This window comes from Podarcis gaigeae, assembly GCF_964106915.1.
Source record: "Podarcis gaigeae genome assembly, chromosome: 5".
Classification (NCBI taxonomy): domain Eukaryota; kingdom Metazoa; phylum Chordata; class Lepidosauria; order Squamata; family Lacertidae; genus Podarcis; species Podarcis gaigeae.
Window position 1 is genome coordinate 73,140,826 of NC_139681.1, and position 16,774 is coordinate 73,157,599.

The window sequence follows — 16,774 nt, forward strand, 5'->3', positions numbered from 1 at the left end:
GAGGAAGGAAAGAGGGCTAAATTTGACAAATGTTTCCTTTTAAGTCCCTAGTTGTCAATTAATAATTAATTAATTACTTTCTGAGGAGCAGAAAAATTAATGGCCCATCTTTTCCGGAGTAGCAATAGTATGCCACAGTAATATCCACAGTCACTCAATCACAGCAGATTAAGAACACAGCTTTAATTAAATCATACTGTTTTGGCTTGAATGCAAATATTTAGAGTTTACTTTTTTTTTTATAAAAAGCAATCGCTCTTCATCTGCATTGTTGTTAGGTTTCTTTAAGGTCAAATTTCTCACTTGTGAAAAGAATGTTTTTGCTTTTCATCATTCTTCCCTCTCCAAACTGATATTTCTTTCATCACCCATCGGCCTTTTTACGCCAAGTGGGCTTTGTAGACATTCTTGATCAAATCATTCCCCTCAGTTTCAATGGGTCTCTGTCTCTTTCACTTCACCTTCCTCCTCTACTTTTTCCACAACAATGAGTGCATCAGTGAGTATTTTGAAAGGTTCTGTTGCAAACACAGTTAGAATTAAGAGGTGGGACAAGTACTCAAGAAGCAGAATCTACAAAAGGTGAAACCCACCTGCTCAAATTGGCAGGACTTAATTCAAGTAGGATCCAGCCACTTCAAGCAAATTCTAACAATGCACCTTGCCTCCATCACCTTTTCCCCCTTCCCAAACCAAAACAAACAAACAAAAACCCCTTACATTGGGAAAGGGGGGACAGATGGCAGAGTTCTCCATGCACAGTACTGCTGGGTATCATGGGACTTGATCCCCTCTTCTTTTCCCTTTTTGGTTGACTACAAATCCCATAACCCCTAGCTAGAAATGATGCCTTCTGTAACCTGCTCACCTCCTTTCCTCTTAAAGAAGTGGAACATGTAATTTGCAGATGAGAAGGGGCTCCACAAAGACATCCATTCATTCACTGTGTTTAACTCCCACTTTTTTTTCCTAAGGAGCTCGTGGTTCTCCTCCTCCTCCTCTAATCCTCAAAATAAACCCTGTGAGGTAGGTTAGGCTGAGAGGCACTGACTAGCTCAAGGTCATCCAGTAAGCTTCATGGCCAAGTGGCAATTTGAACCCTGGTCTCAAAGGTTCTAGTCCAATGCTCTAACCACTACACCACACTGGCTCTTTTCTGTCTGGAAGAGAGCCATCTACTTTCTGTTACCACCATCCTCTTCACCGGAAGTGAGAATCTTCTGACTTCAGCAAGAGGGGAGGTAGCAGGGACAAGGGAGTAGCAACAATTATTTTGGGTATTTAATTGGAGCAATTTAATCTGGGGGTGAGCAAGGAGTCTTCAATTACCAGTTACATCAGAGATACCACGAAGCTTGCTCCCTAAATTTCTGTGAATTTTCTTGTTACCTCCAACATATTCTTATCTTGCAGTAGTGATAGCAGTAGAACACTTGCTCATTCCCCACCTCAAAAATAAAGCAGGGTATTCAAGTGTTCTTATCAAACCGTTTTAAAAAAAAACCCCTACTTGTTACCACTCCTGGATAAAACACCTGAGAGTAATGAGTTCAACAATGAAAATTGCTTTAAAAATATCTGTATAATAATTCTAAGGTGCAGCAATTTCTTACTTTATAGATGTATTCTGTGGAACTTCAAAAGAGATTAGGCGCCCCCCACCAGAATTATTGGAGCTAGCATTGCCACAAGCCACATCAGGGATTATCTGGAAGGGGGGGAAAGAGTATTTATCAGGACTTTTCATATGCCCAATGCTATTTAAACAGTAAAAACAAGACAACGAAAAACTGAAATTGGTATTCACCAACATAAACAAATTGCACAAAGTCTTACAGTTTAAGGGAGTGATGGAGAACCTCCACCCCATGAGCCTAATTAGGTTTGCCAGCCTTCCCAATGTGGCCAGCATGGCCATTTGGCCAGCCAATGCCCACCAGTCACTCACCTGATACCGTGTGACTACAGACATGGGACAGATAAACCTGCAGCTGCAAAGGAACAAGTAGAAACCTTTCTGTGCATTCCCACTTGTCCCTTGGCAATGCAGTGCACATTCATTAACAAATGGAAACAGCACTGAATGGAAGATATGGCTGAAAAAGAACAATCAGGAGCATGGTCTACCCCAACTTTTCCCTTTCAGGTGTGACTTGCCTTTGATGCAGTTCAAATTTGTTGCCAAATGCCAATCATGTCAGTCCATGTCTGACATATGCTGTCACAGGATTGACCTCGCCCAATTGTAAATGTGGCCTGCGGAGGACTGGTCACTTCTACATCTGCCCTAACTGAAAGTAGCTCTCCACCTCTGGTCTAAAGGCCAAGATAGATGTGATGGAAACTGAGTGAATATAATTCATATCTCTCTCTCTCTCTCTCTCTCTCTCTCTCTCTCTCTCTCTCTGTCTCTCTGTGTGTGTGTCTAGATAGATATGGGAGAGAAGCAAGGCTGCGGGTTTTAATTACTTACAGGAAACTACTATTTTCACCTGAAATATTACCTTAAAAAAATGTCTGAAGTTCTGTGCTTTAACAGATTGCCTTTAAACTTTAACTTTGCCTTTATAAGGTATCAGTCAGTCCTTTAGAAAAGCATAAATGGATTTTCACATTGTAATACGCTAGATACCAAAGAGATTGCAGCACAGTCCTTTTAACAGCAGGTAATAGAAGCTCATGGGATTTCAGGAACTGTAGCAGGAACAGCTGATAGCATCTCTCAGCTATGCTTACTATCGCATAGAGTTTCAACAAATCACAGATAGCAATGCTCTGCCACCTGATCCCAGCAACAAAGAAGCCTGTTATCATTTTCCCAGCGACAGAAAGCTTTCTACCAGGGGGAAAAATGGAGCCAAGAGAACCTGCCAATGAAATAAAACCATGACCTATGAGTGCATCTCATTGCAAGGCAGGTTTTCAGGCAAAAGTCTGTTCCTCCGAACAGCACTGTATTTAGGGCATGCAGATGGTTCCCCCGCACAGGGTGCTGAGCCAAGAGGGGTGCAAAATTGAGAAGATCCATAATTGAGAAGATCCATTTGGGGACACAAAATTTTGACCTCGCACAGGGTGTCATGGACTGGTTGGATACAGAGGATGGCATGAGAAACCAGCTGGGGAATCTCTAAGGAAAGAAGGCTCAGAGCCAGGGGACTGGTGGTGGGATGATGATGAGAGGTCAGAGGGAGAGAAGGGAGAAGGGATAGCTCAGCTGGTTAGAGCAAGGTGTGAATAACACCAAGGTTGTAGGTTCGATCCCCGTATGGGACAGCTGAATATTCCTGCATTGCAGGGGATTGGATTTGATCATCCTCAGGGTCCCTTCCAACTCTACAATCTATGATTCTATGACTGGAAGGAGGTGTCGGGAATCTGAAGAGGTAACTGGGCTTAGTGAGTGGGTGGAGGGAATGTTTGTGGCAGAGAGAAGCCCAGAATCAGGGGCAGAAGCTGAAGCAGGAGAAGAGGGAGCCCAAGAGGCATGGGTGTCTCCCTCTCCTGATGCAATGAGCTCCCCTCCCCCTGTCTCCCAGAACCAGTAGAGGCATAAAGAGGGCAGAGGAGAAGTTAGCTTCACACAAGCACCGTCTCAGAATGCTTGGGGGAAACCCTGGAGAGGAGGCGACCCTGTGGGGATGTGAGGACCTTCAGTCTCAGCAACTGCTTCATGTCGGGCAAGACCTGCCAGAGGTGCTGTGCTCATTAGGTCTGACACTCCTGTGCAGAACCTATTCTTGCTAATAAAGAGCTAACTCCAACTTGCTTGGTGTGATTTACTGCTGGCTCGCTCCTGTCTTGGGGCACCATATGATGAAAGATTACCAAAGTCCCCGTCTACTCAAAAAACCATTTTACAAAACTAGCTGATCAATCAGATTGCAGGTGTAGAAGCAATATGGTACAGATTGTGGCACCCAAAAACACATTTTCAAAAGTAGGAGGTGGCTTAGCTTTTGAAAAATGGGGGTGGGGGCAGTACTTAGCTAATTGGGAGCCACTGCTCTATGTGCTACGGTTAGGTTAAACCAAGGGAGAGATTTAAGAATGGGGTAGGATAATTTCATTGGGTTTCCTTTAATTTGCTTTTTGAAAAACTTCTATACATACTGGACTCAAATCAGGTACATGATCTTGGATATATATTGGACTTGAATCAGGTACAATTCTTTACCATTACAATACGAATAACTATCAGAGCTGTGTGCATTTTCTGTAGAATGGCATTTTCTCTTTCCCTTGGTCCCAGTCGCTCTCTTTGCACCCATATGGCATTGTGAGCATTAAGCTGCTTGACTCCTAACCCATCACTTGCCTGGCAAGACTCTGCACTTCATATAATGCAACAAAACATTCAAAGGAATTTATATAAACATAACTTAACAACCATTCGTTTGGTAGTGTCCTGGTCATTAAAATGAATTAATTAGAAGATACTTTCTATGCTACTTTCCAGACTCTTTCCATATGCAAAGTCATTTATAGGCAACTTCCGAAAGGACTTGGCATGTTTTTTTGTTGAAATAAAAGGTCTTACCTCCACTTCATTCCATTTCAGATCCACAACTTTCTGACCTTCCTTTGGTTCCCATGTAGGCAGCGTCACTGTTGCTTGCGACCGCGGCAGGACCATGTCAGGTTCAACAGTGGCCAATGCTGGCCTGTTTTGGATTGGTGCCTCTGACTCTGTCCAGCCAGAGACGGGAGGACTGTAAAACGAGTGCTCACAGTTTGTACCTTCGTAGCCTTCATTACAAACACAGAGATATCCACCAGCGTTACTGCTGCAGTTGCCATGGTGACAGGGATTGCTGGCACATGGATCTGAAACAAACTGAAGAGAAACAATATAATGAATCAATTAATACCACAACATCAGCTTTGCATGTTCAACCACTAATGGTAGTTGACTAATACTCATTATGTAGCCTAAAGGACTTCAGAGGCTTTGCATTAGAGATTGCGTATGGTTCTTTGTTCACATTTCAGTGAATCAATTGCCATATTCTAGTGGGTGCCATAAGGCAAAGTAACAAACAAAGATTTGGCTAAGATAGGTAGAAAAGTCCTAAGAAAGGAATGCTGTGGAATCATGTACTGTTAGGAAGGTTTCAATGTCTAAAAATGTAATGTGCTGGTTGTATGAGCCAAAGGAAAAATCATCTAGGTATCCTTCCCTTTCGCTCTTGGCTGAGTTAACTGAGGGTCACAGTGATATTTCTGATATGACTCTTCCCAGTCACTGATACTCTACCCTCCACAGCCCCTAGTTACGGCCTTGCCTGGCGTGAAATTCAATAAATAAATAATGGCCTTGTGTTGCATTTCATTTTCAAAACTGGTGCTGATGAAACAATTGCTAAATTTCGTATTTGTTTCTATGGAAAGCACTGCTGTGGTTTAAAAACCTATTTTTTTAAAAAATAAAATAAAAGCTGTTTTTAGAGCTGAAAGGATAATAGACGTTGCTTGTACATTTAGCTGATTCATCTATGTTTTTACAGGTCATGAAGCCACTTGATCCCTCTTGTGGAATCAACACCAGTACACACTTCAAGAAAACCCTTCATCTATGTACTCCTTTCTAAATAGTATAGCAATTTCACTAGTAATATTTAGAATATAGGGCACCATATCTCTAAGGAAGAGCTCTCAAAACACATTGGGACCAATTAACAAAGAAAGTGTTTTCAGTGCACCATTCTGCATCATCCCACCTATTTCTTTATTTTGGTACCTTCCCCCACTTTCTTCCATTGCGTAGGATCCACATACATGTATCCTAATCTCTCTCTCTCCCTCTTAATCCATTCTCCATACTCACATCAAAGGTGAAAGCTTTCCCTTCTTTCAATCGTTCTATCATCGCAAGGAATTTTTTGAAATAAATAAATGGAACTCTTGATGAATGAGCTTCAGTCAGCACAAGTATGTATTAGAAACCAAACAAAGTCTAATTCAATAGTTCAACATTGCAACTTTGCTTCTGTGTACATGAGATCTCTTTTAAGAGATTTTAAAGTTCAAATCTGCAATGTTCAAGCAGATGCCATTGTCTTTAATGTTCTGGAGACCATGTAATTGCTATGCAGAAAACAAACAAACAAACAAAAAATGTTAAAGGAGATCTAATCCAGATTTATGAAGATGGTTTGCTTCTGTCTTTTTATCATAATCCCGTAAGTACTTCAAGATGGTGTTGCTTTAGTTTTATTTATTAAAAAAAAACAACAAAATCACAGTGAGCAGAAACAGGTTCGGTAATTTGCAAATAAATTCAGATTCAGGAAGTAGCAGCTTTCATCTCGTAAGCATGAAAACTTTGTAAACTTCTATCATTAACATCTTGATGATGAGGCTTTTTGAACCAGGGCATTTCACAAGCCTTGATAAATAATATTTCAACAGAAATGCTAACATTAGGAAATATTATGCCTGGCTACAGAGCTTAAGGAAGAGGATAAGGAGAAAATAATTAAATTTTACAGAAAGAAAATGATCTGTTGGAATATGAAAAATGTGAATAATGTTATTTCTTCATGTAAGAGCTGCAGATCTTTACAGGGTACAATATGCTTAGGCAGTCCACCTAAAGCCTCCTCATAATAAGCTGTACTTCTCTCAAATATTACAGTTTCTGCCAATGCTGCTTAATACAAGGCAGCCTCATTTCTGAGGATTTCCACCAGCTGCTACGCATCCCCTACCATCTCCATACTGTTTTTCCATCCTTCTTCCTTTGCATGTAGCACCCCAATGCTCCTCCAAAGTCACATGACCCAGCGTCCTGCTTTGGCATGGCTGTGCATTAATCACATATTCCCCTGAGCAGTTTATTCTCAACACAAATCAGTTATTAAGTAACAGCTGAATCATGCACAAATCTCTAGCCTATTTCCTGGATGGCTTCAAAAGAGGATTAGTCAAATTCACAGAGGATAAGACCACCAGTAGCTACTAGCCATGAGGTCTATCTTCTATCTCCATTGTCAGAGGCAGCAGGTCTCTGAATGCCTGTTGCTGGTTATCACAAGCAGAGAGAGTATTGCACTCAGGTCATGCTTACAGCTTCTCAAAGGCATCTGGTTGGTGTTTGGCCTGACCTAGCAGGGCTTTTCTTATGTTGTTGTTTTTTTTAATAAATATTTATTAAAGATTTTCTTAATACAATAAAAAAGAGAAACAAAGAACATAACATATAGTTTTACAATCATCATACTTTCTTCACTTCTTTGGACTTCCTCGCATCTCTCGTTCCTGCGTTCCAAATTTTCTATCTTTACCCAGCAATTTATCACCTTGATTCAATTCTTGTATTATAATTTTCCAATATTATCCCTAATTTTAGATAGTATAACCCCCAGCTTAGAAGCTTAATTTTAACATAATATTTATCCAAAATTTATCTTTTCTTCTAATTTCATTTATCTTCATACTCCTTTTAACTAGCTTTTTGGTGCCATATTGTTAATAATCTTACATCTTTCTTAACATTCATACAATTTACAATATTTTTGTAAGTAATCTTTGAATTTCTTCCAGTCCTCCTCCACAGCCTCTTCTGCCAGTCATTTCTGCTAGCTCCATATAGTCTATCAGTTGCATCTGCCATTCTTCCAGTGTGGGCAAATCTTGGGTTTTCCAGTGCTTGGCGACAAGTATCCTTGCCGCTGTTGTTGCATACATAAAAAATGTTCGGTCCTTCTTTAACACCCTCTGGCCGGCGATGCCCAAAAGAAAGGCCTCTGGTTTCTTAGGAAAGGTATACTTAAATACCTTTTTCAACTCATTATATATCATTTCCCAGAAAGCCTTAACTCTCGGGCAGGTCCACCAGAGGTGAAAGAACGTTCCTTCGGTTTCTTTACATTTCCAGCATTTATTATCAGACAAATGGTATATTTTTGCAAGCTTGACTGGGGTCATATACCACCTATATATCATTTTCATAATATTTTCTTTCAAGGCATTACATGCCGTAAATTTCAAACCGGTGGTCCATAACCTTTCCCAGTCAGCAAACATGATATTGTACCCAATATCCTGTGCCCATTTTATCATAGCCGATTTAACCGTTTCATCTTGTGTATTCCATTTTAACAGCAAGTTGTACATTCTTGAAAGTACCTTAGTCTTAGGTTCTAACAGTTCTGTTTCCAATTTCGATTTTTCCACCTGGAATCCTATCTTTTTATCCATCTTGAAAACCTCTTTAATCTGAGCGTAATGTAACCAATCTCGCACTTTATCTTTTAGTTTCTCCAAACTCTGCAACCTCCAATTATCTCCATCTTTTTCTATTATTTCCCAATATTTCAGCCATTTGGCCTCCATATTGAGTCTTTTCTGGGCCTTAGCTTCCATTGGTGATAACCACCTTGGGGTCTTATTTTCCAATAGGTCTTTATATTTTGTCCAGACATTGAACACTGCTTTCCTGACAATATGGTTCTTGAAAGCCTTATGAAGTTTAACCTTGTCATAGCACAAGTATGCAGGCCATCCAAAAGCGTTGTTAAATCCTTCCAAATCTAAAACATCAGTGTTTTCAAGAAGCAGCCAATCTTTCAACCAGCTTCTCGGCTTTTCTTATGTTTTTGTCCCTCCAACACATCACCTCCAACACAGATATTCATGGCCTATATAAACACCTCCTGTCATTTCACAAATTTAAGTAGACCAAATACTCGATAAATGCATTTCAAGCATCACACACACACACACACACACACACACTGCCCTTCTTGTCCTCATCTAACCCATGTGCTCTGAGGCACAGCTCTCTTTCTGCTTTCACCTCAAAATCCAATGCCCAGATGTGTTATACAGCTTTTACCAGCCAAACAAGCACCAAACACAGAATATATATCAGCCTTTGCATTTGCCACCCATCAGCCAGCCATCAGCCTTGGTATCCTTTCCCACTTCTCCACCATATGACAGACAAGGCAACTTTTTCTGTCTTTAAAGCCTGAGTCGGTGTGCTTTTGGCTGCTGAATTTACTTGACTGCTCTTAGCCACTCCCATTCATTTTGATCAGGTATGTCCAGGTGGCTTGTGCCTTAAGGATAATGTCTGAGATCCCAGGGTGATTTGATGAGCATTGGAAAGGAGACAGAAGGGTGAGAGGATGACATGCATCACAAGATATGGAAGTTTTTAATGTTTGATGTTTTACTATGTTTTTATATGTGCTGTAAGCTGCCCAGAGAGGCTGGGGAAACCCAACCAGATGGGCGGATTATAAATAATTAAATTATTATTATTAACCACTCAGAGCAGCTTACAACTATTTAAAATTACAATACAATAAAAAATTATATATATTTAAAATTTAAAATTACAATACAATAAAAAATTATATATATTACACAACAGAGAAAAGCACCAGTGGCAGTGATCTCAGGTAAAAATGACCTTAGCAGGCAAAAGCCTACTGGAAAGAAAATGTTTTTTACTAGCTGATAAAGCACAACTGTGCCCTCTCTTTAGTTAAATGTCTGCTAGGATGCAAAGAGCATATCCTTCTAATTCACACCTCTTCACTTACTTGATGGGGGAGGGCATTGGTAAAATGAAGGTTATTTATTCTTTTATCTAGTCCAGACTTGTAATCCATTCACCTGGTCATGCGCAGCCTCCATGCAACCAAGCAGAGAAGCTACTGAGATGTATTCTGAGACTGACTTTTCTGGGTTTTCAATTCCTTTAGAACACAGATATGCTACAAGTTACTGGTGTGTAGGTAGGTATGGAGCAGGCTGCATAGTTTACAAATATTTGGGCTACTAGTTTATTTGCAAGGCTGACTTTGTGCACAATGCCAGCAAACTAGCAAGTCAATTACAAACCTCAGCTCATTTAGAAACTCTGCTTAGACTTTCATTTCAAAACATTTCAAAGTGGGCAATGTCGCACAAGTATATGCAAAAGGCATGGTTGGTGAGACACTTTGAGCAAAATGTATTAGCAAATCATGTTGTCTGTTTCTGTATTTATCCCTGGGTCATCTGACTGTCATCTTGCATGTTCTACTTAATAGATACAGTGGTACAAGGCAGCAGCTGCAGAATCTAGCTGACAAAGCAAGAACTGGGATGGGGGAAGAATCACAAGACAAGTTTCACCCCAATTAATATGAGGCTTGCAGACAAATGCACACCAGTGTGACCTTACACTGCACAAGAAGTTCTTTTTCCAAGGTGGACAGAATGCAAAAAAAAAGGAGTAAAGTACAATTACATTGCCTATAGCAATTTTCTCTAGCTATTCACACTGAGTTGGAGCCAGAGATGCTCTTATAGTCATAAAATGATCCCTTTCCAGGATGGAAGGAACCTGAATTCAATGGAGTTTCCATGAATGAAAACTCCTGATCCATCACCAATAAGCAGGTCCAAAAGACTAAAGTGAATTCACTCCCTTTCTATTTTTAATAAAATGAAAAAAGATGTAAATAGGTAGTTATGCTGGTTCACACCTATAATGTGGTAAACCAATACTCTCAAGTTATTTTTCTTTGAGCTCCTGGCCTTCAGCTCATGAATCAGAATCCAAAGCTCCCAACCTAAATTGAGTCACATCAATGCTACCTCCATCACTTCTATGTGGGGTCTGGGGTTTGGCTAACCTCCCCACCCCCCATCCCACCCCCCCCCCCAAAAAAAAAAACAGAACAAGAGAGAGTAACCAGCATTACTATTACATAAACCACACACACACCAACTATAAGCCATTTCTGCCTGTGAGTAATGACGACCAGTCTAAATCAATTTTTAAAAAATCCTTCTGCCAAACCTTCCTATAAAAATGTATGGTCAGTCAGCCTTCTTAAAAGCTGTGCCATCCCTCTGGTCCATTCTGCTCCCCTGCCTGCTTTAGCCAGCTAGTTCAATTTTGCCTCTCAGCGGGTGAGAGATAAAGGCAGGTAATCAGTGCAGCAATGGAAAAGAAGAGGTGCAATGCTACAAACTCCCTTGCTGCTGCAGTGCTATTAAATAGTCCATATCTCCTAACAAAGAAGTAGGAATTCTCTTTTAACAAAGAACTAGGAATTCTATATATGTAAAAAAAAATATTTAAAAAAATCAACAATGCTCTAAACCAGTGATGGCCAAAATGCTCTAAACTACAATTCCCATCATCCCTGACCACTGGTCCTGTTAGCTAGGGATGATGAGAGTTGTAGTCCCAAAACAGCTGGAGGGCCACGTTTTGCCATCACTGCTCTAAACCATCCTGGCTGTGAATCCTGAGGGCTCTGATCCCTGGCTTGTAGGCTCTTCCACCTGGTCCAGGGCCCAGACTGACTGGAGCTAGAAAAAGTTGAGGCTGCTGAGGGTCTCCCTTTCTTGGCCAAGGTTCTTGAGTGGGTGGTTGCAAACCAGATTCAGCCACTCTTGGAGGAAGCTGATTTTCTAGATCTGTTTCAATCAGGGTTTAGGCCTGGTTTTTGGCACAGAAACTGCTTCGGTCACCTTGTATGATGACACCTGTTGGAAGAGAGGTGGGAAATGTGTCCCTATTAATTCTCCTTGACCTCTCAGTGGCTTTCAATACCATCAACCATGGTATCCTTCTGGAGCAGCATCCTGAGTTGGGGTGGGTAGAACCACATTTCCTTAAATCTGATAGGCCTGCTAACCTAATCATGGTGCCTTTTACAATAAGCCGTGTAAGATCGACATCCCATGAGATAATTTAAATCATCAATTTTAGCTGTATATGACAACTACTCTGGGCTCTTTTCAGGCTGTGCTTCCACTTCTACGAGTTTTGAATATTCCATGAAAAAAAAAATGTGCCAGCAAATGTAATAGATGCGCATAAAGCATTTCCCTTACTCTAGTGAAGCAGCAAAAAGTGCCTCAAGAAATGTTCCATTTAACTGAGTGCCAAAGCACAATGGCCTACATCTGAGGCACTAGCATACATAAATCCATTCATTAAAAAAACAACCAAAACAAATCTCAAGTTAAGCTGTGAACTATTTTCATCTAGTTTTTTCTTCATAGCTCATGAGCTTTCCCCAAAAAAAAAATTGGACCCACTTGAACATTCTTACACTGATCAACACTGGTTTTTATGAAAGATATTATTTAAATTTATCCTGTATCGCAGAGATTTGCAAACACAATTGTCCAGAAATTGGGACATCCAAGATCAGATCTACAAAGGTGCTTATTCCAGAGGAAGCACTCAGTAGCTCACTGCCATGTTTCTTTGGTCAGTGATACATCAGTCCTTGGATCTGTATTTATTTAGCACCTAAATCACCTAAGCCAAATTACTACTACGACTACTGGATTCCTTACCCAGTCTTCACCAAAAGGTCCCAGGATGGGTTACAACAATATATAAATACATCTAGGCAGTTCTGCTAGCACAAAGGCTTCAGGCTCTGAATAATATTTATTTATACATACATACATACATACATACATACATACCCCGCCCATCAGGCTGGATTTCCCCAGCCACTCTGGGTGGCTCCCAACAGAATATTAAAAACATGATAAAACATCAAACATGAAAAACTTCCCTAAATAGGGTTCCCTTTAGATGTCTTCTAAAAGTCAGATAATTATTTTCAGTGGTACCTCAGGTTATGAACTTAATTCATTCCAGAAGTCTGTTTTTAACCCAAAGCGTTCTTAACCCAAGGTGCGCATTCCCTACATAGGCCTCCCGCGGCCCCGGAAGCGAATTGTGTTCGTATCCCGGGGCAAAGTTCACAACCCAGAAAACCTACTTCCGGGTTTGTGGAGTTCATAACCTGAAGTGTTCATAAGCAGGACTGTTCGTAACCCGAGGTACCATTTCTTTGACATATGATGAGAGGGCGTTCCACAGGGCGGGTGCCACTACCGAGAAGGCCCTCTACCTGGTTCCCTATAACCTCACTTCTCGCAGTGAGGGAACTGCCAGAAGGCCCTTGGAGCTGGACCTCAGTGTCCGGGCTGAATGATGGGGGTAGCATTCTGAAACAGAACTTCCCCTCCCTCTCCTCTCTCTGCACTATGGAACTTGCTCCCACAGGAGGCAGTGATGGCCACCAATTTCAATTTCTTTAAAAGAGGACTGGACAAATTCATGGGGGGTAAGGATACCAGTGGAAGCTAGCCATAATGCCTATGCTCTTCCTCCACAGGTGAAGGCAGTAATGCTTCTTAATGCTAGTTGCTGGAAACCGCAGGAGATGAGAGTGCTCTTATGCTTGCTTCCTGATTACACGTTTCCCATTGTGGCATCTGACGGGCCACTATGAAAACAGGATACCCAACTAGATGGCCTGATCCAGAAGGGTCTTTTTATGTTCACAGAATGTACTTTACATCCCCAGTAATTTCCATAACGTCTGTGATTCTTCCCTTCACTCATATTGTTCCCGTCATAAGGACAAGTGTTTTGATAGTGACTTAGAAAAATACAGCAGACGGCAGCAGGTATTAGGGAAAGACAAATCCTTATATCCAGTCCATGCCACTGTCATACGTTTTTACCCATAATTTCATTCCATCCCATTTCTGCATTAATCTGCAATTTTTTATATAAAAAAATCCTCTCAAAATATGTAAATATGTCATTTAAAATGTGCATTTTTTCTCAGCACTATTTAAATATGTATTTTCTCTCAAAATATTATTTAAATGCATTTGCGATGTGTTTAAATTGCAAATAACTGTGTCATGAGAGTCAGGTAAGTGCAAAACCCAGTTAAATTATCTGAACATTTAGTCCCAGATGCACAGATCATGTCATTTCATAGGGGAATTCACAAAGAGGAAATTTCCCAGGCATCCCTAGTGAGTACCACCACCTACATTTAAAGTACATGGGGATGGGGATGTTTATGCCTCTGAATCCTTGCGCTGAGTATGGTATGCCTCACCAGATAGTTGTCTCTAAAAGTGCACAGCCATCAATAAGGAAGAAATTATTAAAGTTCACTATATGTTTGTTTTCCTTCCAAAAATAGTTTTGTATGCTTGGCTATTATTGTTTGCTTTCACTTCATGTGCCATATTCACATCAGTAGAAGTCTCTAGACTTGTAGACAAAAAGGGGCGGATGAAATATTTAGAAACTGTAATTAAATCTCATGACACAAGGGCAATATGGATGGTTGACAAGGAGGTGGGAGAACATGGATTTATTGGCATGACATCAGTTCTCAACACATCTCAAGCAAAATGCTCTGCTTCATTGAGGCTGCAATCTTATACCAATTACCTGGGAGCAAGTCGCACTGAATTCAACAGGGCTTACTTCTGAATGAACGTGTATAGGATTGTTCTTAAACCTCACATCAGCAAGCTAGAAAGTCGGAGCAACCAAGTCTTCACAGGTTTGAAGTAACCCTTGCAGCTAAAACTTACCGTACCTCTTTTTACTCTGAAGTGAGTCTACCCCTTACTGGTGGAACTTGCTGCCAGAACAGATTTTGGGCAATGTGTGGGGTACATAGAAGGGATAAATTCCATTGCAAAGCAGATGTTGTTGCACTAACAGGATGTACTTTCCTGGATTTTTTCCCCATTGTTTGTAAGTAAGAGGAAAATATTTATGCAACTTACACATCAAAATCCTCAAGCACTTTTGTGCAAATATGAATGCAAAACAGTATCCAGAACCTACAGCCCTGTATGTTTCATAGCAGCATGTGGCAACAGTAAACACATAGGGACAAACCCTATGTGTTCAATTGTATCCTTTACAGTGGTACCTTGGTAGGCAAAGGGCTTGGCTCCATAATAAATTGGCTCCCAAACACCGCAAACCCGGAAGTGAGTGTTCTGGTTTGCGGGCGTTTTTCGGAAGCCGAATATCTGACGCAGCTTCCACAGCTTCCAATTGAGTGCAGGAAGCTCCTGCAGCCAATCGGAAGCCGTGCATTCGTTTTTGAACCGTTTCGAGAGTTGAACGGACTAAATTTGAGAACCAAGGTACCACTGTATTTTAGGAAGGCTCTTCAATCCATTAATGCTGAACAAGATGGGTCAATGATCTGACTCAGTATAAGTGAACTTTCTATGTTTTTAGCCCCCTGCACCCCTCCAGATCTGCTTCAGAGAACTGGGACTCAGCTAGATTTGGCAAAGAAACGGTGTTTTATATGTGTTGTATATGCGATATAACACTGTGACACCAGATGGAGCTGTGGAGACCTGTCTTTCCCTACTGGATTTCCCTGTATGAGTTTACAATGCGTTTAACTGAATTGCTTCTTTGATGTGTTTAGATCCATCCCTGGAGACCCTTTGGAACAGCATGGGAGACTGCAGGAAGAAGGAGGAGTTTGCAAAATATCATCTCCCTCCCTCTTCCATTCACAAACATCTCCACTGGAGCAAAGCATCTCACATGAGTATATGGACCCCCCCTGAATACAATCCATTTGCATGATCCAATAAAATATGATATGCCTGATTCTTCAAGCAGAAAACCATTTCTCAGATGCAGATAATGGAATTAGAAAAGCATTTAAAAAGGTACATGTATCACCTTTTTTGTTGTACTGCAGTTGAAGCATCATTTATAGCACAAGAGAGACCTACAGCAGTGTGGCAGATGAGCCTTAAACAGGAACTCCTGAGTCTATTTTTAAAAAATATGGTGCAACTTATCCAATTGTTTTACAGCATTTAAAATTGGATTCCTGGTATATCTCCCTCGTTCATGTATACTGCATTTGTGCTACCCTGTAGAATAATACTTTTGAAAATTGCTAATCTTGCCAATTGGGTCATAAACAGTAATGAAAATGTTCATATACATATATATAACTTCTTTCTTAAGGGTTTGTACATTCTTATGCTTACGTTAAGAAATATATCAGAGACCTTCCATCCATAATTGGAAGACTTGTTTTAAAATTACCCCTCTATTATCTTAAATCATTTGACTTAGTAACACCTTAGCTGTGAAGAATTTCTTAATTTCACTTACTTAAATATATTTTATTTCCTTTCAAATGGTTGCTACACTGCCTTGACCGAATTATCATTTCCTTACCCTTCAAGTAATGCCACGACTTGCTTTTACCAATTCATCTGCCTTCATTACCTTAGACCTAAGCCTCTTCTATCATAGAAATTTCAGAGGGATTAGCAAAAGAATCCATGATGTCAACAGTGCCATTCTAAGCTCCACTATTTTGTTAAGAACAGCGTCACTGAATTAGTTCAAGGCTCATCTAGGGATGATGTGATTATCATCTACCCTTTTGCACAATCCTACACATGTCTGGTAATATCTGAACCTGAAGATCATATAAGAGGGACTGGTTATATGTTTTCTTCTTATACTAGCCACCTTCACTATTGCAACCACCTGGGGGGCTTCGGCCGTGCTGGCTCAAACGTTACTGGAGACACGTATGATTCAGCAAAAGCAAACAGCAATCAGTCTTATGACCTAATCGAGTCTAATGGACCATTCAAAACTTCCAAGAAAACACAATATGCTACTATAACTATTTGCAAGTTTTTGCTTTTGTTTTAAACATTTTACCCCTCCTTTCAGCACACCTGGGCCCTCACAAGTTGGCTTACATTTTAAGAAGGCTGACACATGAACTGGAGCAATTCAGAAGAGACAAAGATGACAAAATATATACTTGATAAACAGAAGAAAGCCTAAAGGAGTTACCTCTAATAGAGAGTTATGATAGGTATACTTGAAGGAGCGTCTCCACCCCCATCGTTCAGCCTGGACACTGAGGTCCAGCACCAAGGGCCTTCTGGTGGTTCTCTCACTGCAAGATGTGAG

General features: G+C 40.6%; 1 protein-coding gene across 1 annotated transcript in view; it reads right to left on the minus strand.

Moving 5' to 3' along the window:
- DNER (delta/notch like EGF repeat containing) overlaps nucleotides 1-16,774 on the minus strand; it is a 107,594-nt gene that overhangs the window by 51,518 nt on the left and 39,302 nt on the right. Inside the window, exons 2-3 of the mRNA XM_083739006.1 lie at nucleotides 4,541-4,837; nucleotides 1,614-1,708 (exon numbers count right to left, since the gene is read on the minus strand). Of these exons, the coding sequence (XP_083595132.1) occupies nucleotides 1,614-1,708; nucleotides 4,541-4,837 (392 nt within the window). The remainder of the gene's footprint in view (nucleotides 1-1,613; nucleotides 1,709-4,540; nucleotides 4,838-16,774) is intronic.